A 22589-nucleotide genomic window follows, 5' to 3' on the forward strand; every position below is an offset into this window, starting at 1 on the left:
CTGTGAGAGGGAGTCTTAGCCTGTTCTTAGCATGCAGCTTAGTCCTTGAGGGGAAAAAAGAACTTTCCAGTCTCATGGAAGTATTGGGGCTTGGCAGGGAGTGGAGGGCTTAGAGGGGAAGCTGGGGCTCCGTCTGAGAAGACATTCCACGTGAGAAAAGCAACCACAGAGCCCACTGGATTAGGCAGCTGGGAAACAGCCAGGGAGTAGGGAGAGGACAAAGCCGGCTACATTTTCAGCACTGAGTGCCAAACAGTGCGGTGACCTCACATCAGAGCACAAACAAAAACATCGCTCAGTACAAAAATCCCTGCACACGGAGGGGTTTCTGTGCTCTTGGATGACCATTACAACTGCGGAGGCTTTAGGCCCTTGGAGATCTGCCATATCTGAGTAGCCATAAATGTGATTTTTTTTTTTTTTTCCAGCAGCAAGCATCTAAAGTTGAGAAGGTGTACTTTACCACGGCAGTACCAGTAGCCAGTAGCACAGGTATGAGATTCTGTGTTAGCTTTAAAAGGAAGGCAGCTCTCTGGGCCCCTTGAGGCACAGTTAGTTAATTGTTGCTTTGCCCGGGATTCAAACATGTTTTAAATTAAATTGATCACATTTGTATTATTAGAGTATTTAATATTCTCACAACTATTGAAAGTTACTGGACTTATAGCATAAATACCACATTTAACATTCTTTAACTAGTAACGGTTCTTTCCCTTTCAGATATAGCCTTTAGGGAATTCCCTGGTGGTCCAGTGGTTAGGACTCTGTGCTTCCACTGCAGGGGGCCTGGGATCGATCGCTGGTCGGGGATCTAAGATCCTGCAATCCACACTGCACGGCCAAAAAAATAAAATAATAAAAAAAACAGATACAGGCTTTAATGTGGCCAGAAAAAAGTCTACATCACAGTTAATGCTAAAGAGAGCAGCTGTTAATTCACTGGACTCTTCTAATTACAGTAATGAAGAAACAGCATCTGGGTCAGAGACTCTTATAGGGCTAAAGGGTCCTTTTTCTCAAACTCTTTGTTTTATAGATTAAGAAACTCAGGCCCTGAAAGATTAAATGAGTCCCCCAAATTCATAAGTGAGTTTGTGGCAAAGCCAAAGCACTAGTTCTTGGGCCTCCTGACTCCCTCCTATTCTGTTCTCTTAGCCCCTTGGTCTCTAGCTCTTTTGAGACACACAAAGCCTGTGTGAATTCAGAGTGTGCATCTGCACAACACACGTATGCAAAAGAGAAGGAATGTGCGCGCACACAAGGCTGGCTGTGTGTCTGAGACGGGGCTGCAAAGGTGAGCGCGGGATGTCCTAAAGGAGGTCAGAGCCTCTGGGGCAGGCGGGACTAAATGGCCTGGTGCAGTGTGGACTAGCTCTGCGCACGGCAGCTGCCCTTGGGCCATCCCTGAGGTATAAGCCTGCTGCAAACACTGCCTGGAGACGCTAGGAGAGGAGGGCAGTGAGCTGGGTGCTCAGAAGTAAGAGTAAGTTCTCCAGAAGAGTTTAGGTAGAAAGAAGAGCCCCTGAGCCCAGAGCTATGAAGAACATGCAGGAAAGGGGAGGCATCCACCGTGGCTGGCGTGGAGGGTGCCTGCGAGAGGGGCCGGAAATGAAGCTGGAAATACAGGGTGCATCTAGATGGTGTGTGGCTTTTCTGTCTTGGAGGGGATGGGGAGTGTCAGAGCCTTCTTACTTGAGGAGGAACGTGGTCCAGTTTAAAGCAGAACCAACCCTGGAGCATGGCACGGCATCCACCCTTTCCATCGTTCCCGCCTCCGTGGTGCTGAGCTAGTCCTACACCCTCCTGTCCCTCTTGCCCTTGCCCTGCGGCTACTTGAAGAGCAGTCTTTCTCGCCCTCTCGCAGGGAGCGCAGTACAGCAGATTGGCCTCAGCGTCCCTGTGATCATCATCAAACAAGAGGAGGCCTGTCAGTGTCAGTGTGCGTGCCGGGACTCCGCCAAGGAGCGGGCGGCCGGCAGGAGGAAGGGCTGTCCTTCCCCTCCCGCTCCAGAGCTGAGCACCCAGCCTCCTGATGAGCCCAGCCTGAAGCTACCACCGCAGACTTTTTCCCCGCCCCCGATCCCCCTGTCGTCCTCCGCCGCCTCCTCTTCCTGTGAGCAAAGCAGACAAGCAGTGACTCCTTCAGACCCTCAGACAGAAACATTACGTGCCATGGATATGTCAGAGTTTCTGTCCCTCCAGAACCTGGACACGCCGTCTAATCTGATTCCCATTGAAGCACTACTGCAGGAGGAGGAGGAGATGGGCCTGACCAGCAGCTTCTCCAAGTGAAAGGCCCAGCCGGATGTGCTCACCTCCGGGAACAGAGGCCGAGCAGGAGGCAGAAGGTGCGATGCCTACCATCGTGGGGTCAGCAGTTTGAAGGAGGAAGAAATCTACTGTTTGAAATCCTCACCTTTCAGACATATTTTCTTTATTCATATCCCAGGAGCATCCATTTTTAAGGAACTGATCTTTGGAGAAAAACAAACAAAAACGGAACAAAACAAAAAAAAAAGCTAAGTTATAAATGAACTGTTTGGCTGCACTGTATGTCACTTTCGCTTATTGTCATGTGAACTTGGAAATTAAGGTTACTCGTATGCATAAAAATTCTAAATGAAAGGGTGTGGTTTCCATCAATCTGATGCTGCCCATCACTTGCACTGGGGTCTTTGTAGTCCGGGCAGTAGCGTTCAGTGTGTCGGGTGTTGCTGCTCCTGTGTCTTTTGAGTCTGAGGCTGAAGCTTGCTTGGAAGGCCAGACCCTCACTCCATCAGAGAGGGAAGTGGCAAAGGCAGGTCAGACAGCCGTGAGCTGGACAGGGATCACGTGAGATGGTTTCATTGTCTGCGCTTGGTGTTGGTGGAGCTCAGGGTGACTATGGCAGGTGTCATCCTGCAGCCCAAAGGGGCAGCTGAAAGCCTGGCCCGAGGCCGCGGGGACGGTCCGCTTCCGCAGGGACCCCAGGCAAGTTGTTGACTGCTCTCTGTCCATGACACATGTGCAGAACAGGCTCTAGTGATGTGATCACAGTCTTTGCCTTCGGGTTCTCTCTTTCTCCGTTGGTTGCCAGGGCTTGCAGATCACAGTGAATTTTTCTCGGGGAACATCCCTGCTTTGTCCTAGAGTGGACATGTGGTTTATGGCCAGTCGCTGGCTGGTGGTCTGCCTTCCTTGAAGGGTATCTTCTTCCTCAGAGCAGAAGAGCTGCATTTTGCGAACAGGAGAAGGTGCAGCTTTACAGGAGTTCTGTTCAGGCGGCGTGTCATCGGCAGGCCGGGTGTCCTGGTTCCGGGTTCCAGCCAGGCCTTTGGTTGCCCCTCCCATCTCCGCCTCTCACCCCTCTGGATTTTGCATACAGCCTAGTACAGTGCAAAGAAGGATGTGACTTGCTCAGCTTAGTCATATGATTTCTAAACAAAAAACAAAAAAGAAAAAAAAAAAACACAAAGCGATGATCTTCTACTCAGGGTAAAACAAAAAAATTCCCCTTCCACCAAAAAGCCTGAAATGTTGCAATAAGTTATCTCATTTGGAATGTTTCATTAAGTTGTATTATAGGAAAAAAATTTTTTTTGATTTGTGTATAGAATTATATCCATCTCTCTGCCTTTGGCTCTGAGTCAGTCATTGCCTCTTAAAATAAAACATAAAATACAATCCACACTAAAATGGAAAGTTTCTCTTAACTGCCTATGTCAGTGTAGTCATGAGTGCTCCCCCCACTCACTGAGCTCAGAAACTAGGCATGGCCCAATGTCCAGACTGGGCCTCTGCCTCCCAAGGGCCCCTTCCCTGCCTTGAGCGAGGGGCAGGGTGCCACAAACAGGGCTGCCCTTCTGAGTCAACGATGTCGGGCAGAAAGCAGCCATAACTTGCCTTCCTTTCCCAGTCCCTAAGGTGGAGAGATCTGTCACTCTCCTGTTCTCTGCGCCATTACTCAGGGCCAGCCAAGACAGTATCCAGAGCAGATCATCTACCTGGGAGCCAGAGGCCCTGCCTTTAACAGGATGTTCAGGGACAGATTTGGAGAAGAGGGCAGTGGTGGTAAATGTTACTGCCATGAGGAGAAATGGGCTTACCTACAAGCAGCTGGTGGTTTCTCATTGCAGGAGTCTAGTCACGAGAATCGGGGTTTTTTTGACCCTCTGCACTCTCCTGTCCAAAAGGCTGGTGGGTTCTGGCGGCCACTGGCCTCAGCAGAAGTTGATAAGGCAGGAGGAACCTTCTATTACCGCAGTGGTTCATCTTCCTGGAAAACCAGCTGCTGAGCATGGGTTGTTCTTGACCGTCTCCGGGCCTTGCACCCATAGGAAGGTTTGCGGTAGGACCCTGGCTGTTTTCTCCACACCTTCCAAGATAGAGAGCAGCATGTGGGTCCCAAATGACCTCCCCACATGCCCGTCCTAGGCTCACTTGAGATTCGGTTCCCTGGGAGCTGAGGTGGAAAGCAGGAGCCTAGGGAAGGCCGTCGGAAGTGCCATGGTTGAAATATTGCTTCCCTCCGGCCAGCCCGGGCTGTGCTTGTGTTGGGGGTCCACCCAGGTCAGTGGCTTTTCTGCTCCAAAGATCAGGGGTGATGAAGAAACTGGGTTTGGGCTGACAGATTTTCCTAGTTGAAGTATCTGCCTTTTGAGGGTACTAGAGATTACAAGGGGGACCATCAGATCCAATCAGCTTTTGAAAACATCAAGAATGTGCTTAAAATGCTAGTGAGTGGTTGTGAAGAGTACGTTTACTCCACAGGATAGGCAGTCTCTCCTTTCCTTCTTCTTCCAGCACTCTTCCCCGCCCCTGTCCCTTCCATCAGCCTGGCCCCTAGTGTCAAGGATCTTGAAGAAGAGAGGGCGCTGGCTAAAGTGGAGCCACAAAGAGCCTTCATGGAGAGTGGTTTTCAAACCCACGAATGAACCTAGGGTGAGGCTAGGGAAGGTGTGCAGACTTCAGGTGAAATCACGCCTTTTTTCTTCCCATGGTAACCTTAATCATTTTCACCCTGTAGATTGAGACTTCCAGCTCCCACTAGCATCTCCAGTTATACTGCCCCTTTACAGAATGCTAGTCAGCCTAGGGAATCGTGGAGTTCACGGGCCTGGCAGGTGGCAGGAAACTTTGGCTGGCACCGCCAAACTGCCTTAGTGAATTTGGTCCTTCCCAGGCAGGTGGGTGAGGCATTGAGGGAAAGTGGCCCTGCCTTTCCTGGCAGTTTGGCCAACCTCGTGGGGGTATCACTAGTTTGATGACAGGAATTGGTGTCATTCATTGAATTCCACCCCTACCCCTCCGCCCTCGCAGAAGGAGATCATGGTACAAAGTCCAGGAGGGGCCTTAAGGTGTGAAGTCTTCTCTGGGCAGAAGCAAGGGACTTCTCTTCACCACCCCTGGGAGACTCAGTAGATTGGAGAGTTTACTTTCAGGGTCAAGGCAGCGGACTGATGGGGATAATGGGTGGGTGGGTTTTCCTGAGAGACTTTGTATAATGTGCTGAATGTGTCCAAAGGGACAAGTTTGCAGAACCTCATATTGGTATATTAAAGAAATAATAAAAAAGCACTTTACGTTATTTTATCTTTAACCCAATTGCTGCAATTTCTTTCGTGTGTGTGTGTATACACACACACACACACACATATATACTTTCCACAAAGTTTTATTTTTTGCTCAGAAAAAAAGTTAAATTGAGGTGTGAAAAGAAAAGCACTTACCTTGGTGCAATATGTGTAGCTTGATGGTTGTTGTCCCATGTGGCCCTGGCCTGGCTGCGTTTTTCCACTCCATCAGCCCTGTGCCATGAGGCTGTCCATAGGGAAACACTATTATGCATTCTCAGCAACTGCTCAATCTATGCAAGCCTTCCCTGTGTGCCCAAGGGCGCCCCCTCAGGCTCTCTGAAGAACTGCTGCGGGTCCTGTTTTCTGCTGTTGAGGCCCTTTTTCATCACTTCTTGGTCCCTTGCCATCTTTTCCCCCTTCTTCACCATTACAAAGTGATGCCTGAAAGGAAGAAACTGGTTGTTCCTAGGTAGACACCTGGCACCTTCTAGACTTTTATATTTGTAATCACGTTCATTGTCCTTAATCCTAAAGACTTCTCCAGAGTCACCGAAACCATTGATTTGTGGAACTGCAACAGTATTGCTAATGAGTTTACAATTTTCCTATACCACCAATCAGAAATATGTTTGGGGAGGGTTGTGGCAGTCGTGGGTGGGGCGGTGGGGGGCGGACAACATGAGCCATTTCCATACTGCTCCCCCTACCGCCCCTGTTGGCTCTTTAAGCAAAAGCCTCCAGCCCTCATTGAATCCAGTAAACAAAGCTGTTAATAATCTGCTTTATCAACTTTCTTCCTTTCCCCTCACTCCCCTCTCCCCCGCCCATTTTATCTTCAATTCTCAGGCTACTAAAGAACTGAGTTTTAAAATATACTTCAGCCAAAGCAGAAAGATTTCCATAGATCCAATATGCAAATGGTTCTGCTGTGACATAGATCTGAAATTGACCATTCCTAAATATTGGGGAGAGGCAACAAAACTGAATCATGCATATTTCTGATTGGTAGTCAGTTTAGCCCGTTTCCTCTGGCATACGTTGGGGGCGAGGCTAGAGAAAGGGTCCCCTGTCTCTTCTCACACCCTTTGGGGAAGCTGATGATCACTGTTTGGGCATTTCTCATTGTTACTCCTGTTCAAGAGAGGGCTTCTCAGTCTGCACTGAGAAATGCAAATTAAACTGTATCTTTATGTCTATGTGTACATAGTACAAGCTTTTTTACTGGAAGCAAAGTTTAAAACCACACACTGCCCTTTTGGTGGTGTGCCTGCTGGGCCCCAAATTGGGTGATGATGTCGTGTCACTTTCTCAGCTCAACGCAGGTTCTACTTTTTCTTACTGGGAAATTTTTCATAAAACCTTTTCTTTTCACCAAAACCCAGGGGTGTTTTCTGCAATATTCTTATTATCCTTATACTGGTGCCAAGTCAGAGAGGCCTCTCTTGCCCTTTTCCCCCGTGTCCTCAGGCCTCCCAGGGCGCTCTTTGACTCAACAGTCTACATCCTTTGTTGTGTTTTGGAGAATGTGTGGGTGGGGGGGTGGTCAGAGTTCAAGGTAGCTGTTCTCTTTCCCCGTAAACTCCTAGTCCCTGTTTGGGGAAGGTGGCTGGAAACAGGTTTTTGCTGACTCTCTGGCTCAGATCTTCTGGCCAGGAGAAGCAAGACCCACGAGAGCCTTCATTGGCCAGAGGTCTTGGTTAAATCCCAAATAGTTTTATTTGGATTATGTAAAAGCCTATCAAATTTATTTAAGTGTGAAACATGGGAACAACAGACTTCCACTGAGCGATATGAAAACGTTACAGGTTCAGTACTTCCAAAGGAAGAAACCTCCAAACCCAAAAAAGAATAAATATGAATTTGTATTTTTGAAGAATGTGAAACAATGGTGTTTGCTTAATTGCTCATTTTGTATAAACTTAATATTGTACTTTAAAATATCTGCTAAGAAGTGAAAATTTAACTTTTTGGAATTGAAAAAGCAATATTAAATACTAATGAAATCCTAATTAAATGCTTATTTAAATCTGGTAGTATCTGTGGCATTTCTTCCCAACCCTACCCATGGTTGACAATTTTCAACCACTTCACCCCTCCCCAGCCATCAGAGTTTTAGAGAGGGGACAGAAAGGAAAGGTCGGTCACCAGGAGAGTCTGCAGGTTTCCTTTTAATCAAGGCTCTGCTAAAAGTGTTTTGTGGGGCTAGGAGCCCCCAAAGCATGAAATGGACATGTAACACGACCTGGATCCCCCAAAGCAGGCCAAACCACTCTGGCGAGCACTGCTGGTCTGCCCAAATCTGGGTAATCAGACTGGGTATTCGTTGGCTACATTTCAGAGCTCAGCACTGCCTTCAGCCAGGATGAAGTGGGAGTGAACCCAGCTGCTAGCAGAGCTGCCACCCCGGCTGAGAGCCAAGTACCAGCCACTGCCAGTGAAGACTGGCCCCTTTATTGAAAGGGAGTTGTTCACAGTCCAGCTACCAGCCCTGGGGAGGGAGAGAAGTCAGGGCGCCCGGCTCGGGGATGGTCAGGGCTCCGTAGCTCCATCGCCGGCATCTTTTGGAAAGCCACCTCTGGCGGAGACAGCTGTCTGGGAGGGTGCTCCAGGTTTGGCTGAGACGTTCTGATTGGAACAGAAGAAAGAAAAAAAGTGAGGCTGGGAGGAAAGGCCTTGGATTAGGCCCTGCAAGAGATGGCCACTTGGCATCTGGATAGCACTTAACTTTTTCAAAGCCTCTCGCCCAACTGAAAGGCAGTGGGGGATAAAGCGGTGGGGACACTCTTCCACCCTCCAGGGGAAGCCAGAACTTAGCAAGTGCGGCCAGTGGGCAGTCCCCACCTCCCAGGCCCAGCCCGGGGTGGGCACTGACCCCGCCACCAGCCGGCTCCGGGCGCCGGCGGCCCAGCTGCCGCAGCATCTCCTCGCAGGCGGCGATGGTGTCCAGGAGCTGCCGCTGCCGCTGCTCCACCGCATCCAGCAGCTGCTGGGCGCGCTCATCCCGGGGCGGCTGCGGGGGTGGCCTCCCGCCGAGCCCCAGCCCCGCCTTCCCACGGTCCACGCCGGCAGCCTCCCTGCCCGGGAGAGAGCGAGACAGACGGTCAGGGCCGGCGCTTGCGCGGGGTCAGAGCCCCTTTCCCCCCGCCCCAACGGGCCCCCTCTCACCCCCGTGACCAGTCTGAGCCCGGGCCCCATTCCATCTCCGCCTGCGCGGCCCGACCACCGCCCCCCTTTCGGCCGCCCCCCCTCCCCAGCCCTGCGCTAAGGCTCCGCAAAGCTGCGCCCCGCCCCGTCCCCACCGGTCTCCTTCAATCCTCCTGGGGGTCGCGGTCCCTTTAAGTTGCCCAGCACGGTGGTGGGGCGGAGCCTCCCAGACCGGAAGATGACTGGGCGCGTCACTTCCTCCCGGAAGCAGGCCTGGGCGGATGTCTCCGGCGCGTCCGTGCACGGGGCTGAGGGCCGCGGTGGCTGCCAGTATAGGGTTGAGCGAGGGGCCGGGGGGCTCCGCCCGGAGCGGGCGCCTTCTCCGTCCGCCGAGCCCCGCTCCGGCGGCGCCGGGGGCCCGGCTGTTCCGGCTCCCGGGGAGCGGGGCCGTGCGGGCCGCAAACCCGGAGCGCGCCGGCTGGACCGAGGCGCTGCGGGCCGCCGTGGCCGAGCTGCGCGCCGGCGCCGTGGTGGCCGTCCCCACCGATACGCTGTACGGCCTGGCCTGCTCGGCGAGCTGCTCGGAGGCACTGGGCGTCGTGTACCGCGTCAAGGGCCGCAGCGAGAGCAAGCCGCTGGCCGTGTGCCTGGGCCGCGTGGCCGACGTCTACAGGTGAGGACGCCCCGACCCGGCCCTGTTGGGGGCGGCACCGCGGGAGGGGTTTCCGGTGACAGGCTTGGGAGACTGAGGCGCGGAGAGCGGGAGGGGCTTGTCCAGGCTCACCCGGGAATCCGGAACTGGAAACGTGTATGGAGCGCTTAGCGTCTGCCAGGCCTTGAACGAGATCGGGGGCGCAGCGATGAACGAGGCAGGCGGGGTCCCTATTCTTCTGGCGTTTTTGTGATAATGGGCGGGGGGGGGGACGCCCACGGTTTAAGAAAAAAGAGGGGGAGCACGGTAGCTTAAGTTAGTAGGGAGTGCTTTGAAGAAAGTAAAACGTGGAGCGTGAAAGCGGTGCAGCTGTTGTAGCCTGCGGGTCCAAGCCTGGGGCGGTCCTCTGGAGCCCTGCTTTCTGCTCAAGCTCTTGGGGGTGAACAGGGAAGACAGGCGGATCCCATTGTAGACCCTCGGGTCACCTTTCCTAGATCTGCCTAGAGTCTGGAATAGGACCAGCAGTGCCTTTCATTTGGTTGGATTTGTGTCCCCTCTGTTTCCCAGGTACTGCCGTGTGAGAGTACCTGAGGGGCTCCTGAACGACCTGCTGCCAGGACCAGTGACCCTGGTGATGGAACGCTCGGAGGAGCTCAACAAGGACCTGAACCCCTTCACTCCTGTGAGTCAGATTTTCTCTTGTGTCCCCAGACTTCCGCCCTTTGGCTTTCGCTAGGATCCAGGCCAGAGCCATCTCCCACCCCTTCAACCTTTCTGAGGATCCCCTTTCTCTTTGCCTCATAGCTTGTAGGCATCCGGATTCCTGACCACGCCTTCATGCAGGACTTGGCCCAGGTGTTTGGGGGACCGCTTGCTCTCACCAGCGCCAACCTCAGCTCCCAGACCAGCTCTCTGAATGTTGAGGTGAGTTACCCAGTCCTCCCCCTGGAAATGTCACCAGGCCACAGTTTCCTCTGAACCAGAGGGGCTGATGGTTCACTGGAATTGCCTGGCAGGGGAGCTGCCCTTTTGGTCTGATGGTGGGAAGTCTGCCTAGGTGGCCGGGGTGGGGGAATACAGAATGATCTCGGAAAAGGTTTATTTTAAAGTTTGAAAGGCGAGGGGGAGAATTGGTGTTGTTTTCCTACTGTCTTTTTAACAGTAAGAGACATCATAAGTACATATTTTTCTCATTCTGTCGGGATAGCAGTCGTTGGAGAATACAGATGGGTGATAAGTCTTCACAACTTGCTGTAAAGAAAGTTAAAGACTCTGAAAAGTTAAATCACTTATCCCAGGGACTCCTGGTCCTGTTCTCTTACCTCTGTCACAAGCCAGGTCAAAGAAGGGATCACCCACGGGAATTCCCTGGCCATCCAGTGGTTAGGATTCCGCGCTTTCATTGCCGAGGGCCCAGGTTCAATCCCTAGTCGGGGAACTAAGATCCTGGAAGCTGCGCAGTGTGGCCAAAAAAAAAAAGACAGCAAGGATCGTCCTAATCCTGTCTTGGCGGAGTAGCTTAGAATGAATGAGGACGCAAAGAAGTTTGACTGAGCATATTTCTTTTCTCCTACTGGTCTTAAATGCAGAACATAGCAAAGTGATTTTACTTTCATAGTAAAGTGTTTCCATGCTCAGACATAGAGAGTGGGTTCAGGGGCTTTGGAAAGTGAGAGCCCAGCACCCCTTCTTATTCTCAGGCTTTACTTGATCCTGGTGGCTATATCCTAGGCATTGGTGATGGGGATTCTTACCTTTTCGGCAAGCAGCGTACCTATCCAGCACAGTAACTGGTATTTATGATCCCCCATCCCAAATTCCCAGGCCTAACTGCCACTGCAGTGCCTTCATGCGGGGTGAGGGTGGAGAGTGGTGCTCTGGCTCAGTTAACAATTCAGTCCACAGTTCTGAAGGGGAACTCCTTTCCATAGCCCAAGGATTGAGTGCCAATGGCGTGCAGTTGCAGAGTCCCCCCCATTTCTCCTGCCCTGATCCAGAGTTTAAATGAGGTTCCTTACCCTGCTTAGAGGAAGATGCCTGCTGTTTTAGAGCTGTGTGATCTCTGTCTTAGGTGCCCTGTGTGCGGTATGACATCATTGCAGATGCCAGAGGTGGTGTCCATGCTCTTCCTCTCCCTCTTCTCAGGAATTTCAGGACCTCTGGCCTCGCTTGTCCTTGGTCATTGATGGGGGACCAATTGGGGACGACCAGAGCCCTGAGTGTCGACTAGGCTCAACTGTGGTTGACTTGTCTGTGCCTGGAGAGTTTGGCATCATTCGTCCGGGTTGGTGAGTCTCTTTGCTGTGGCACAGGGATAGGATTTGAGGGAGGTTGGGAGATGCAAACAAAAAAAGGTTGTCACTCCTGTCTTGCCCTGAGGGGAGTGGGCAGGTTTGGAGATGTGGTGGGTGGAGTGGAACTCAGTTTGCTAGTGTTTGCTGGCTTTTTCAGGATTCAAAAGGATTCATCAAGGGTTTGATGAACAGAGCATAGTATGATCGAAGAGTTTAGAGGTCCCTGATCTCCAGAATCTGGTGGGCTCGGGGCTTTGAGAAGTCAGACCCTAACTGTCCTCCATTTCCTCCCCAGTGCCCTAGAAAGTACTTCGGTCATCCTCCGGAAGTACGGGCTGCTCCCCTTTCGTGGATCCTGCTTGTGAAACTCCGGAGAAGGGAGGGCGCAAGGACTGGTGCTGGACACTATGTGTCCGACTGCTGGTGGCTGGCAAGGCCTCATTGGCAGAGGCCGCTGGGGCTACAGTGTTACTAGTCTGACCTTTTAAGGCAAAGTTTCTTTCTGAACACTACAGACCAGGCCTCAGAAGCTGCTGGTTAAGCCTCACACCTGGTTGGGGAGGTTATATTTATTTATAATTTCATATATGAGCCAAAAGCTGAATAGAGGTTTTAAGAGTATTCCGAGGATGGCCTTGTTCTGATAAGTTTTTTCGATCTTTGAAAAATAAATAACAGATTTGGAATCTAGTGAGAGCTTCTCTGGTGGGTAGTGGCACTTAAGGTCCAAATCAACTAACACATTGGTTGGTGCTTTTCAAAAGTCTCAAGTGACCAAGTGCATGAGTTTTATGCTTCTGAAGCTGGAACCAGTTTAGGACAAAAATAAAAACTGTAGAGCCATCGACCAAACACTGCTTCCTCTGAACCAGGGGGCTGGTTCTTTGCTGTAATTGCCTGGCGGAGAGTCACCATTTTGGTCTAATGGTGGGAAGTAAGCTCAGCTGGCACAGGGGTTGGGGGTGGGGTCCAAATTAAGGAATATTGGAAAATAAATCTCTACTGTCCTGTCCAGCCACTTTTTTCTTATTTATTCGTAATATAAATTATAATGAATTATACCTACAACACCTTTATTTAAATGCAGTGTCTACTCAGCAGCCTTTATCTTTATTCATGTTTATACAAGTGTTAAAAACATACTTACTATTGGGCATTTGAACTTTGTTTTTTCTTTAATAGAAAAAATGCTGTTAAACATCTTTGTGAATGTTTTATTTTCCTTCTTTTGAATTATTTCCTTGGGGTAGGATTACTGGGTCCAAGTGTGTGGCCATTATCTTGGCTCTTGATAGAGGTTAGCCTTCAAAAGAACTGAATCAAGTTGCACTGCCATCAGCAGTGTGTGAGAATTACTGCCCCTGCCCCCCCCCCCCCCGCTTCTGGCCATACTTTTACTATTTTTAAAAATATGCATATGTGAACTGAAGCCTCAGTGTCACTCCCTTGTAAATTATTCCAGGTCATCATCTAGCCCTTTTTACCTGTCCCTGCCTGCCTTGGTTTCCCCAACTGAGTCACAGCAAGGGGACCAGGCCTGCCCCATCCGTTGGTGGGATTTAGTACCTGTTAACCTAACTGGAGCTGGGAGTCCTTGTGACCAGTAGGGCTCACTTCCTCCCCTCTCCCCTCACACCCCAGTTCTCAGAACTAGGATTCAGTCTGAGCCCATAAACTTCTCAATACGGTCATTTCCAATGCACATATTTTCAAGTAGATCCTAAGAATTTTTCCAAGAGGGTGTCCCAGGGCCTGCTTTGAGGGTCCCTGCAATTAGCATATTCGTTTATTTGTAAATAAGCACTGGATTGTTAAATATTCCCTCTAGAAATCTTGTTGAAACTAATTTCTTAAGCAAACTCGACTTCGTTGTGCTAACCCTGTAGCCAGCCCATCCCATATGTCAATTTGTCACAGAATCTGAGGAGTTAAGAGTTTGTGGTCCTGAAGGGATCAAAAGGAAAGCTGATTTGAGAATAGGAACAACACGTCATTTTTAATACAAATCACAGTCGCACTGAAAATGGCTCTAGTGAGTGGGCCTCATTCAGTTCAGGCAGCTAAAGGGAGGGGGGTGTCCTAGTCCTCCCCCTGGAGCTAAATGTTTACCTAGGAAAACGGAGGCTCTGGAGCGCAGAGGTATTTTCTTCGAGGAAAAAGAACTGAACTCCCAGCACTGGGCAAAACAGCAAAAAGGAAAAACTTGTAGCTGTGCTTAGGCACTAGCTACAAGGCCACACCAAATGAGGAAAGCTGGCTCCTGTAAGCTTCGGAAGACAGGAGCCATCCCTGGTCGAGTTTTCCCCCAGCACCTGGCACGCGGTAAGGTGCTCGCGGAGTATGTGTTGAATGAATGTGTGAGTGCTCAGGATTATTTCCTGATAATTGGGTTCGGGAATCTACTGGGAAGAGCTTAAACTGAGAATGTTCCCTTTTAGAAAGTCTTAAATGTGGTTCCCTAACTTGGGGAAGACAGATGACGTGGGAAGGAGGCCTGGAGAGGACGCAGGTTGGCAGAGAGCAGGGTGCATGCTAGCCCAGAGCCCTGACACCCTTCTAAGACCAGTGACTTGGCGACTCCAGAACACCAACCAGCTGAGCTCCAAGCTAGACGGGATTGTCTTAAAGTGTTCTGACTGAGGATGTGGAGCTGCCTTGGGCTAAGCCCAGCCACTGGCCAGCCCCTGGGGTTCCCTCTCTGGAACACCACCTAGTTTCCTGTCCCTGCAGGGCACTCTGGCACCCACCTGCCTCAGAAGCACTCAGCCGCTGACTTGGGAGCGAGTGCCGAGCCCCACGTGGTGACATCTTCCAGTGAGGCTGGGACGTCAGCACCTCCCGCCCCTGCCTGCAGGCCCCTCACATCAGCCACTGCTCCTTCTCTTTGATGAAGTGCTCTGCCCAGCGGCGCGTCAGCTCTAGGTACAGGCTGGGCTGATGAGGCAGGTAGTCCAAATACAGCCGAGTCGGTGTCTTCTTGGGAATGGCCTTCTCAATCTGGGTGCCCTCGTGCCACTCGTTGAAGGAGGTGATGGAGACGATCTCGGGCCTCACGGTCAGGGCTGCCTGCAGGGCCGTCTCATAGTACTTGCCGTTGACCCTATTCCGCGTACTGTGGTTGTTCCAGGGCCGGATGCTGGTGTCAATGTAGCCAGGCCCCACGCTGGGAATGAACATGAGGTTGTTGGCATCGCAGAAGTTCTTCACAGCTTTCCAGTTCTGATGGGAGGAGCCGAAGGAGAAACCATTGGAGGCAAAGTAGGTGTACATGCCATCAAATCCGGCGGCCAGGATGTCATGGGTGTGGCCCTCCTCCACCAGCAGCGCTATGAAGACCCCATCGTAGGGGGTGTTGCGGATTGAGTGGGGCCCGTTCGGTGTCAGGAGGTGGGCCCAGGCCTCAGGGGATGTCAGGTAGGAGTCATAGATATAAAAGAGTGGGAGGCTCTTACCCATGCTGTTCTTATAGCGGTAAAATGCACCATGGGAGCCATACCTGAGGAGCAGGAGGAAGAAGAGGCTGAGCCAGCAGCCTAAGAGAAAAGAAGCCAGCACAGCCGGAGGGCTGGCCATGAGTGAGATCTTTCCTAATGTCCAAGCACGATTTTGAGTCTACTTGGACTCCACAGTTGGACTCATCATGCCTCTAAGCAAGAACCCAGTTCCCTCCCACCCTCCCCCGAGCCTTGTCATTCCTCTATTTAAGCCTCACTTCCCTGCCCCAGGCCGAGCCACTACCATCTCCTATCTGGACTGTACCGACAGCCACCTAACTGGTCTCCAGGCTCCCACTTCCACCTCCCTATAACCCAGTCTCTTTTTAAAGCGTAAATCAGATCTGACTGCTCCTTACCGGAGACCAGCAAGGCCCCACCTACTTGATCTGACCCTGCCCACCGCCATTCCTGCTATTACCCCATCTATCGCTTCACTCCGGCTACACTGGCTGCCATCAAGCTTGTCCCATCAGACGGCCTTTGGATCTGACAGCCCTCTGCCTGGAGTTTTCTGCCTGCCCCAGACCTCTGCAGAGCTGACTCTTCCTTTAGGTGCTGGCTTACATATCACCTCAGAGAAGCTCACTGGACCACCCATTCTAAAGTTGTTTCTTGGACACACTCTTAACACCTGCTTTATTCTGTTATTACTTCTTCATAGTATAGATCGCCATTTGATTTGTCATCTATAACCACTATCTGCTCACTGCACACCCGCTCGAGGATGTAAACTTTGGTAGCCCTACCCACTGCTGTACAACTGGGACTTAGGACAGTGCCTCGACACCTGAAGGCACTCAATAAATATTTTTTGAATGAATAATATATGCAAGCCATTTGCAAGCCACTTTCCACATATATTAGCTCATGTTAACTCTCACAAGACTCAAAGGTTAAGAGGACTGCCTCTGATCACAGAATGGAGGCCGCAGAACCAGAATTCAAACCCAGGTTGCTGTCTCCAAGCCCAGTACTCTTTTACTCTTTTTAGATGCTGGGGACACGGGCATTCTGCCCTTTTGTCTCTTGACCTGCGCCTCCAAGCCTTCTAGCCCTACCCCCATTTAGATCCCCACCAAAATCCAGGTCCCAGAGCAGCCTTACGTGTCAATGATATACTTGATGTTGTCATGCAGAGTGATGTCATCTCGGCCCTTGTAGGGTTGGATGTGGAAGGCCACCTGCCACAAACAGGAGATATTGGTCAGGTGAGTATCTGTCCAGAGGCCACAACCTATAAGGCTCGTGCTTCAAGTATGGGTTGGAGAAGAGGCTGAGTTCAGGAGAGACCTGGCAGTCACGGGCACAGTGTAAATAAAAGCAACCACTGCCCTCAGGGCCCGAAAAACAGGGGTGAGTTTTCCCACCTTCCACAGCAGGGCCTCTGGGAATCATTCTGATGGGCTGTTGCAGGCTGGCCAATAGGTTTCAACTTATGTGCCAGCTCCCAGTGGTTGGCACTAGCTGCCTGAAACTATGGGAAGACGTGTCCATAGGAAAACGTGCCATGATCTGTTTAATGTGCCAGTGATGGGCTCAGGAACAGGAGTGGGGCTCGTTTTCATCGTTTTTCTTCTTTTGCCACACACAGGTAAGGGCAGTGACTTACTTGATTGGTACACGTGGGGAAAGTAACTGGCCAGCTCCATCCTTCCTCTTGAAAGAGAGCCTGCCTGATGAGAGCACGTGTTGTGCTTTACTCCTTGAGGCCCAGCACTGCCTCCCACTAGGGAGTTGAGGCTGGAGTTCAGTCTGTGGGCCTATTTGGCCCTTGTCTGCCCTCTCTCCAGGATCAGGGTCTCCACCCTAACCTCTTATCACCGTGATATTAATATAGTCTCCCATTTATCCTATATTTTTCCCAAAAATTTTTTTCAGAACTCAAAAAGTAAGAGTGACATAGGCACCTAGAGAAATGGTACAGATGAACCAGTTTGCAGGGCAGAAATAGAGACACAGATGTAGAGAACAAACGTATGGACACCAAGGGGGGAAAGTGGCGGGGTGGTGGTGGTGGGATGAATTGGGAGATTGGGATTGACATATATACACTAATATGTATCAAATAGATAACTGGGCTTCCCTGGTGGCGCAGTGGTTGAGAGTCCGCCTGCCAATGCAGGGGACATGGGTTCGTGCCCCGGTCCGGGAAGATCCCACATGCCACGGAGCGGCTGGGCCCGTGAGCCATGGCTGCTGAGCCTGCACGTCTGGAGCCTGTGCTCCGCAACGGGAGAGGCCACAACAGTGAGAGGCCCGCGTACCACAAAATAAAAAAAAAAAGATAACTAAGAAGAACCTGCTCTATAAAAAATAAATAAAATAAAATACAATTCAAAAAAAAAGTGACATAGGCATTATTTATTAGACCCCTACCCACAACACCACACTTGCTACGTATTTGCATACCTGGGCTAACGCCAAGAACTTTGGTAGAGGCACTGTCCCTGTGGGTGGAGGAGGGGACATCTCCAGAATCGGCCAGAGAGCATTTGACATCTTCTTGGAGACTCACCTGGATGTTGTGCTGATGGGCAGCGTCCAGAATGGCGGGCACCAGGTCATCTGAGGGTTCTCCATTATCATCAGCCATGCCAGGTGGGTACCAGGACAGGACCAGGACGCCTGAGACACAACACAGAGGCTACTTCAGAGACACACAGTACCCCACAACAGAGAATTCCTTCCTCACAAACCATCTCCAACTGCAGAATGGTTTCTGAATGAAACCTTGAGGGAGACTCCTGCCAGGTTCTCTTCTTGCAGATCAGATCCCTGAGCTGTGAGTGCTGGAGCTGTCCACGCCCGCGGTGCTGAAGCTCAGTGACTGCAGGAACCCTAACGTGTCAGGCCTGGAAGGAGCCGGGAGCCTCGGCAGCCTCTGGCCTGCATTAGCAAGTAGTTAAACAAAGGGAAACGGGTGGACAATGACACACCCACCTGGAAGGCACAGTCCTCTCTGGGGGAGAGGAGCACCTCTGAGGTCCCTCAGGGAGAGGAGCCCTGAGCAGAGGTCATTTTACCCTTCCCGTGGGAAATAACATTTGTCTCAACTGTCTGCCCCTCTAGATGGTAGAATCTTGAGGGATGGCCTCTGTGCTATTTATCTGTGAATACTTCCCACCACTGTCTCTGGCATTCGATTTTCCCACCACACATTAACCATTTCCAGAGAAATTGAAATGTACTGTAAAATCCAGCAGAATTCAGTGACAAAATCTGAAATAAGTCAGCCTCCCCACCCCAGCCTGCCTACAGGGGGGCTTCTTTTCAAGCAGAATACTTGAAAAGCTCCCAGGCCCCTTAAGCAAATAGAGCAGGGTCCATCATACAACGTGGGCAAACTTTCCTTTCTGCAACCAGCAAACTCAGGAAAGGCTGCTGCCCTACCCTGTGCCTAGTGTGAAAGCAGAGGCCATCCCAGGCACTACTGCTCTGAACCCCAGACTCCTGCGGGGCCAGGGCACCCAGGCCTCACTTAACCCAAACCGAGAAGCCCAATAGACTGCCCTCCTCTCCTCGCTCTCCCTACCTGGGACAGCCCTGGTGCAAACGCCTTCCACTGGCCCTGCTCTAGCAGCAGCTCTGCTCTAGGAAAGGGCCCTGGAATGGTAGGGGGTCAGAAGGCAGAGGTGGAGGAGTCTGAAAACTAGGAGATGGGGGCGGGGTCTCCTGGTGAGCATGGGATGAGAGTTCTAGAAGAGAAGAGCTAGAAGCCAGGCTGAGTGGGACCAAAGGCCCCGTGATAGGAGCAGTGGAAGTTGGGGTGTGGGAACGAAGAAAGGCGAGGCTGGGGGCCCAGCGACGGGGGAGGGGGAGCTCACCAATGGCGGCTTCCTTCAGCTGGGTCATGTGCTCCCGCAGCACGTCGGGGTCCCGGGAGCTGTAGGGCCCCAGCTCCGGGTAGAAGCTGGAGCCCAAGTCTTCAGGGGGGCTGTGGCGGCCGCGAGGGTAGCTGGCCGAGATCTTGGGGTCCCAGTGCGGCACCATGACGTGGTCCCAGTGAATGTAGTGGCCCTCGCGCCGCGGGCTCCCGTACCACGAGTAGTAGAAGGCGTGCAGGTCCGAGTAGACGCGCAGACTCTGCCCGGGGGCGGGCTCGGCCTCCGCTGGGGCCGGCCCCGGGGAGCTGCCCGGACCCGCGGTGCGGGGCGGAGGCGGCGGCGGTGGCGGCGCGGCGGGGGCGGCCGGGGCCCGGGCGGCCGGCGCGGGGCCCCCCTCGGGGCGTCGCTCAAAGGGCGCCAGCTCCAGGCCGGGGCCCAGCGCCGGGAGTCCGTCCGGAGCCTTGAGCGTGCGCAGGCCCATGAGAGTGCCGAAAGCGAAGAGCAGCACCAAGAACAGCGCGATGCAGGCGCGGCGCCGCCGCCGGGCCATGGCGGCCCCCGCGCTCTCCGCGTCCCGCCCGGCTACCTCCCGGCGCGCCGCGCCATGGCTGCCCGCCCGGCTCCCGCGCGTCGCGTAGCCCGCGCGCGTCCCAGGGAGACGGCGACTCCGAGCGCCGAGCGCGGCGTGGGCGGCTCCCTGCCTCACCCCCGCAGTGCGGGCGGGCCCGGCACACAGAGAGTGCAGGCGGCGCAGACCAACTGGTCGCGAGCCGCGGGGGGAGTGGACGGGGAGAGCTACGAGATCCCGGGCCAAAGGAGCAGGGGCCAAAGTCAAGGCGCGTGGCTCGCGGAGGATCTGTCGCCTTTCAGCCTGGGGCAGCGGCGAAGGAGCCCGCTGGGGGAAAGGGAATGCCCTCCTCCCTCAACCCAGGAGAAGGTCCGGGCGGTGGCGCTGGAGGGCGTGGGAGCATAGGGCAGGGTGGGGAAGAAAGCAGTGTCTGTGGCTGTCCCTGTCTCCAACGACCTCCTTCCCGCTAGGAGTCAGACACTACAGACACTGGTTAGAGTGGGAGGATGAGGGAGACCGTGACTTGCGCAAGGTCACATGGACTGGGCCTAAGTCCAAGGATCAGGACTGTCTCCTCGCCAGAGCTCTTGTCACTGTCCAGCCTGCCTGCTCTCGGGCCAGTTGTCCCAAGCTCTCTGTCCTTGGACAACCTCCTATAGTCAGTGAGGACTAAATAAGATGGCTACCATGAAGCAGTTTTTACAGGGCCTAACAAAATTAGCACTCAACACTTGCTCGAAGTTCCTTCTGGACTCTGAGCTTCAGAGAGCCGGCGCTGGGTCACCTTTACCTTTTTAGATTCCAAGGGCTTGGAAAACAGGATGTGACACTCAGTGCCCAGGGTTGCTTGTGGAGTGAATAACAGACTCTGATGTGATATTCTAGAGACAATGTTAAGTTTTTCACTCAACACTGATTAAGTTCCTACTCTGCGTTACTCATTATTTGACTCATTAAGAAAAAGTTTTGTTTATCGTCTGCCTCCTTCTCTGGTCCATGAAGAGACAACAATTCTGTTTCATCAGCCACTATATCTGCAGTGTCTAAAACAGGGCTTGGCACACTGGTAGGCGCCAGATTCTCATTTCTTAAGTAAGTGAATTGTCGGAAACTCAGGAAGAGGAGGAGCAATGTGGGAAATGTGGGTAGGTTTGGAGCCCAGGAAAGTACATTCAGGAGAATTCATGGGAGTGTCGACGAAAAATTAACCAGTCGATCTAAGACAGAAATGGAAAATATTATTCGAGCCATATTTGAGGATTATAACCTGAGAAGAGCATCTCAGAAAGCTCTGAGAGCTGTTCCGCCCATTAAAAGTCAAGGCAGAGTTATATAGGTTTTTTTGAGACAGAGGGCTGTACATTAAATGACGTATTATTGATAGTTTACATAATCCAGATCAAAGCCCCATGTGATCCCTTAGCAGGAAGGAATGTTATCCAAATGGTGGAGAAAGTGAGGAGAACCCTACTAGCGCTGTTGGTGGGAATGTAAATTGGTGCAGCCGCTATGGAAAACAGTATGCAGTTTCCTTAAAAAAACTGAAAATAGAACTACCATATTATCCTGCAATCCCACTCCTGGGCATATATCTGGAGAAAACTCTAATTCGAAAAGACACGTGCACCCCAATGTTCACAGCAGCACTATTTACAATAGTCAAGACATGGAAGCAACCTAAATGTCCATTGACAGATGAATGGATAAAGAAGATGTGGTGTATATAGACAACAGAATACTACCCAGCCATAAAAAAGATTGAAAAATGCCGTTCGCAGCCACATGGTTGGACCTAGAGATTATCCTACTAAGTGAAGTAAGTCAGACAGAGAAAGACAAATACCATATGATATCACTTATATGTGGAATCTAAACTATGATACAAATGAACTTATTTACAAAACAGAAACAGACTCACAGACATAGAAAACAAACTTATGGTTACCAAAGGGAGTAGCAGGGGGAGGGGGAGATAAATTAGGAGTTTGGGATTAGCAGGTACAAACTACTATATTATAAAATAGATAAACAACAGGTCCTAGTGTATAGCACAGGGAACTATATTCAATATCCTGAAATAAACCATAGTGGAAAAGAATTTTTAAAAATAAGAATGTTATTGGGCTTCCCTGGTGGCGCAGTGGTTGAGAGTCTGCCTGCCGATGCAGGGGACACGGGTTCGTGCCCCGGTCTGGGAAGATCCCACATGCCGCGGAGCGGCTGGGCCCGTGAGCCATGGCCGCTGAGCCTGCGCGTCCGGAGCCTGTGCTCCGTAATGGGAGAGGCCGCAACAGTGAGAGGCCCGCGTACAAAAAAAAAAAAAAAAAAGAATGTTATCTTTAAGGAGTTGTCTAATTGATGCTAGGAGAATGTTGCTCTTTATAGTTGACCAGGTATTTCTGCTGATGGGGAAGATTTGGTCGATGCATGAAGCAGTTATACAATGCACAGTGTGGGGAGAGAGGAGGCCAAAGGGCACATAATTTTTTTTTTTTTTTTTTTGGTACGCGAGCCTTTCACTGTTGTTGCCTCTCCCGTTGTGGAGCACAGGCTCCGGACGCGCAGGCTCAACGGCCATGGCTCACGGGCCCAGCCGCTCTGCAGCATGTGGGATCTTCCCGGACCGGGGCACGAACCCTTGTCCCCTGCATCGGCAGGCGGACTCTCAACCACTGCGCCACCAGGGAAACCCATGAAATTTTTTATGTTTAAATTTTTCTGGTCTTGCCATAAAATATGAATTTTATTTCACAGCATTAAGTGTGAATTAATATTAGAGAAATGCAAATCAAAACTACAATGAGAGGGGCTTCCCTGGTGGAGTAGTGGTTGAGAGTCCGCCTGCCGATGCAGGGGGCAAGGGTTCGTGCCCCGGTCCAGGAAGATCCCACATGCTGTGGAGCAACTAAGCCCATGCGCCACAACTACTGAGCTTGTGCTCTAGAGCCCGAGAGCCACAACTACTGAAGCCTGCGTGCCACAACTACTGAGCTCGTGCGCCTAGAGCCTGTGCTCCACAACAAGAGAAGCCACCGCAATGAGAAGCCTATGCACC

At 51.8% G+C, this 22589-nt stretch overlaps 4 protein-coding genes across 10 annotated transcripts in view; 2 read left to right on the plus strand and 2 right to left on the minus strand.

Annotated features, from left to right (window-relative positions):
- Positions 1–7581, plus strand: part of MTF1 (metal regulatory transcription factor 1) — a 43242-nt gene extending 35661 nt beyond the window's left edge. The window contains exons 10-11 of one of the 2 annotated variants that reach the window (XM_004266435.3): positions 429–492; positions 1865–7581. In XM_004266435.3, coding sequence (XP_004266483.1) covers positions 429–492; positions 1865–2292 — 492 coding nt within the window. In that variant the 3' untranslated portion in view covers positions 2293–7581. The remainder of the gene's footprint in view (positions 1–428; positions 493–1864) is intronic. The other variant, XM_033422107.2, reaches the window with a different exon arrangement.
- Positions 7233–9060, minus strand: C1H1orf122 (chromosome 1 C1orf122 homolog). Of its 3 annotated transcripts, none has more exons than XM_033422115.2 (3): positions 8932–9060; positions 8428–8629; positions 7233–8180 (listed from the first exon to the last, which is right to left on the minus strand). In XM_033422115.2, exons 2-3 carry the CDS (start codon positions 8473–8475, stop codon positions 8085–8087), a joined length of 144 nt encoding a protein of 47 aa, XP_033278006.1. In that variant the 5' UTR covers positions 8476–8629; positions 8932–9060; the 3' UTR covers positions 7233–8084. The 3 variants fall into 3 exon arrangements, with proteins under 3 accessions (XP_033278006.1, XP_012387319.1, XP_004266485.1); XM_012531865.3 differs by having other exon boundaries at positions 8855–8988; XM_004266437.3 differs by lacking the exon at positions 8932–9060 and adding an exon at positions 8721–8860.
- On the plus strand, positions 8981–14903 carry YRDC (yrdC N6-threonylcarbamoyltransferase domain containing). 2 transcript variants are annotated; one of them, XM_049705460.1, is made up of 5 exons: positions 8981–9372; positions 9919–10033; positions 10156–10275; positions 11497–11639; positions 14773–14903. In XM_049705460.1, the coding sequence occupies exons 1-5, from the start codon at positions 8981–8983 to the stop codon at positions 14816–14818; spliced, it is 816 nt and encodes a 271-aa protein (XP_049561417.1). In that variant the 3' UTR covers positions 14819–14903. The 2 variants fall into 2 exon arrangements, with proteins under 2 accessions (XP_049561417.1, XP_004266484.1); XM_004266436.3 differs by lacking the exon at positions 14773–14903 and adding an exon at positions 11941–12847.
- On the minus strand, positions 13623–19875 carry MANEAL (mannosidase endo-alpha like). Of its 3 annotated transcripts, none has more exons than XM_033422109.2 (4): positions 18967–19875; positions 17658–17767; positions 16247–16323; positions 13623–14864 (listed from the first exon to the last, which is right to left on the minus strand). In XM_033422109.2, the coding sequence occupies exons 1-4, from the start codon at positions 19514–19516 to the stop codon at positions 14849–14851; spliced, it is 753 nt and encodes a 250-aa protein (XP_033278000.2). In that variant the 5' UTR covers positions 19517–19875; the 3' UTR covers positions 13623–14848. The 3 variants fall into 3 exon arrangements, with proteins under 3 accessions (XP_033278000.2, XP_033277999.2, XP_033278001.1); XM_033422108.2 differs by having other exon boundaries at positions 13623–15141; positions 18967–19833; XM_033422110.2 differs by lacking the exons at positions 16247–16323; positions 18967–19875 and having other exon boundaries at positions 13623–15141; positions 17658–17728.
- Positions 19876–22589: the final 2714 nt, after the last annotated feature.

Source organism: Orcinus orca, chromosome 1 (assembly GCF_937001465.1).
Source record: "Orcinus orca chromosome 1, mOrcOrc1.1, whole genome shotgun sequence".
In the NCBI taxonomy this organism is placed as follows: Eukaryota; Metazoa; Chordata; class Mammalia; order Artiodactyla; family Delphinidae; genus Orcinus; species Orcinus orca.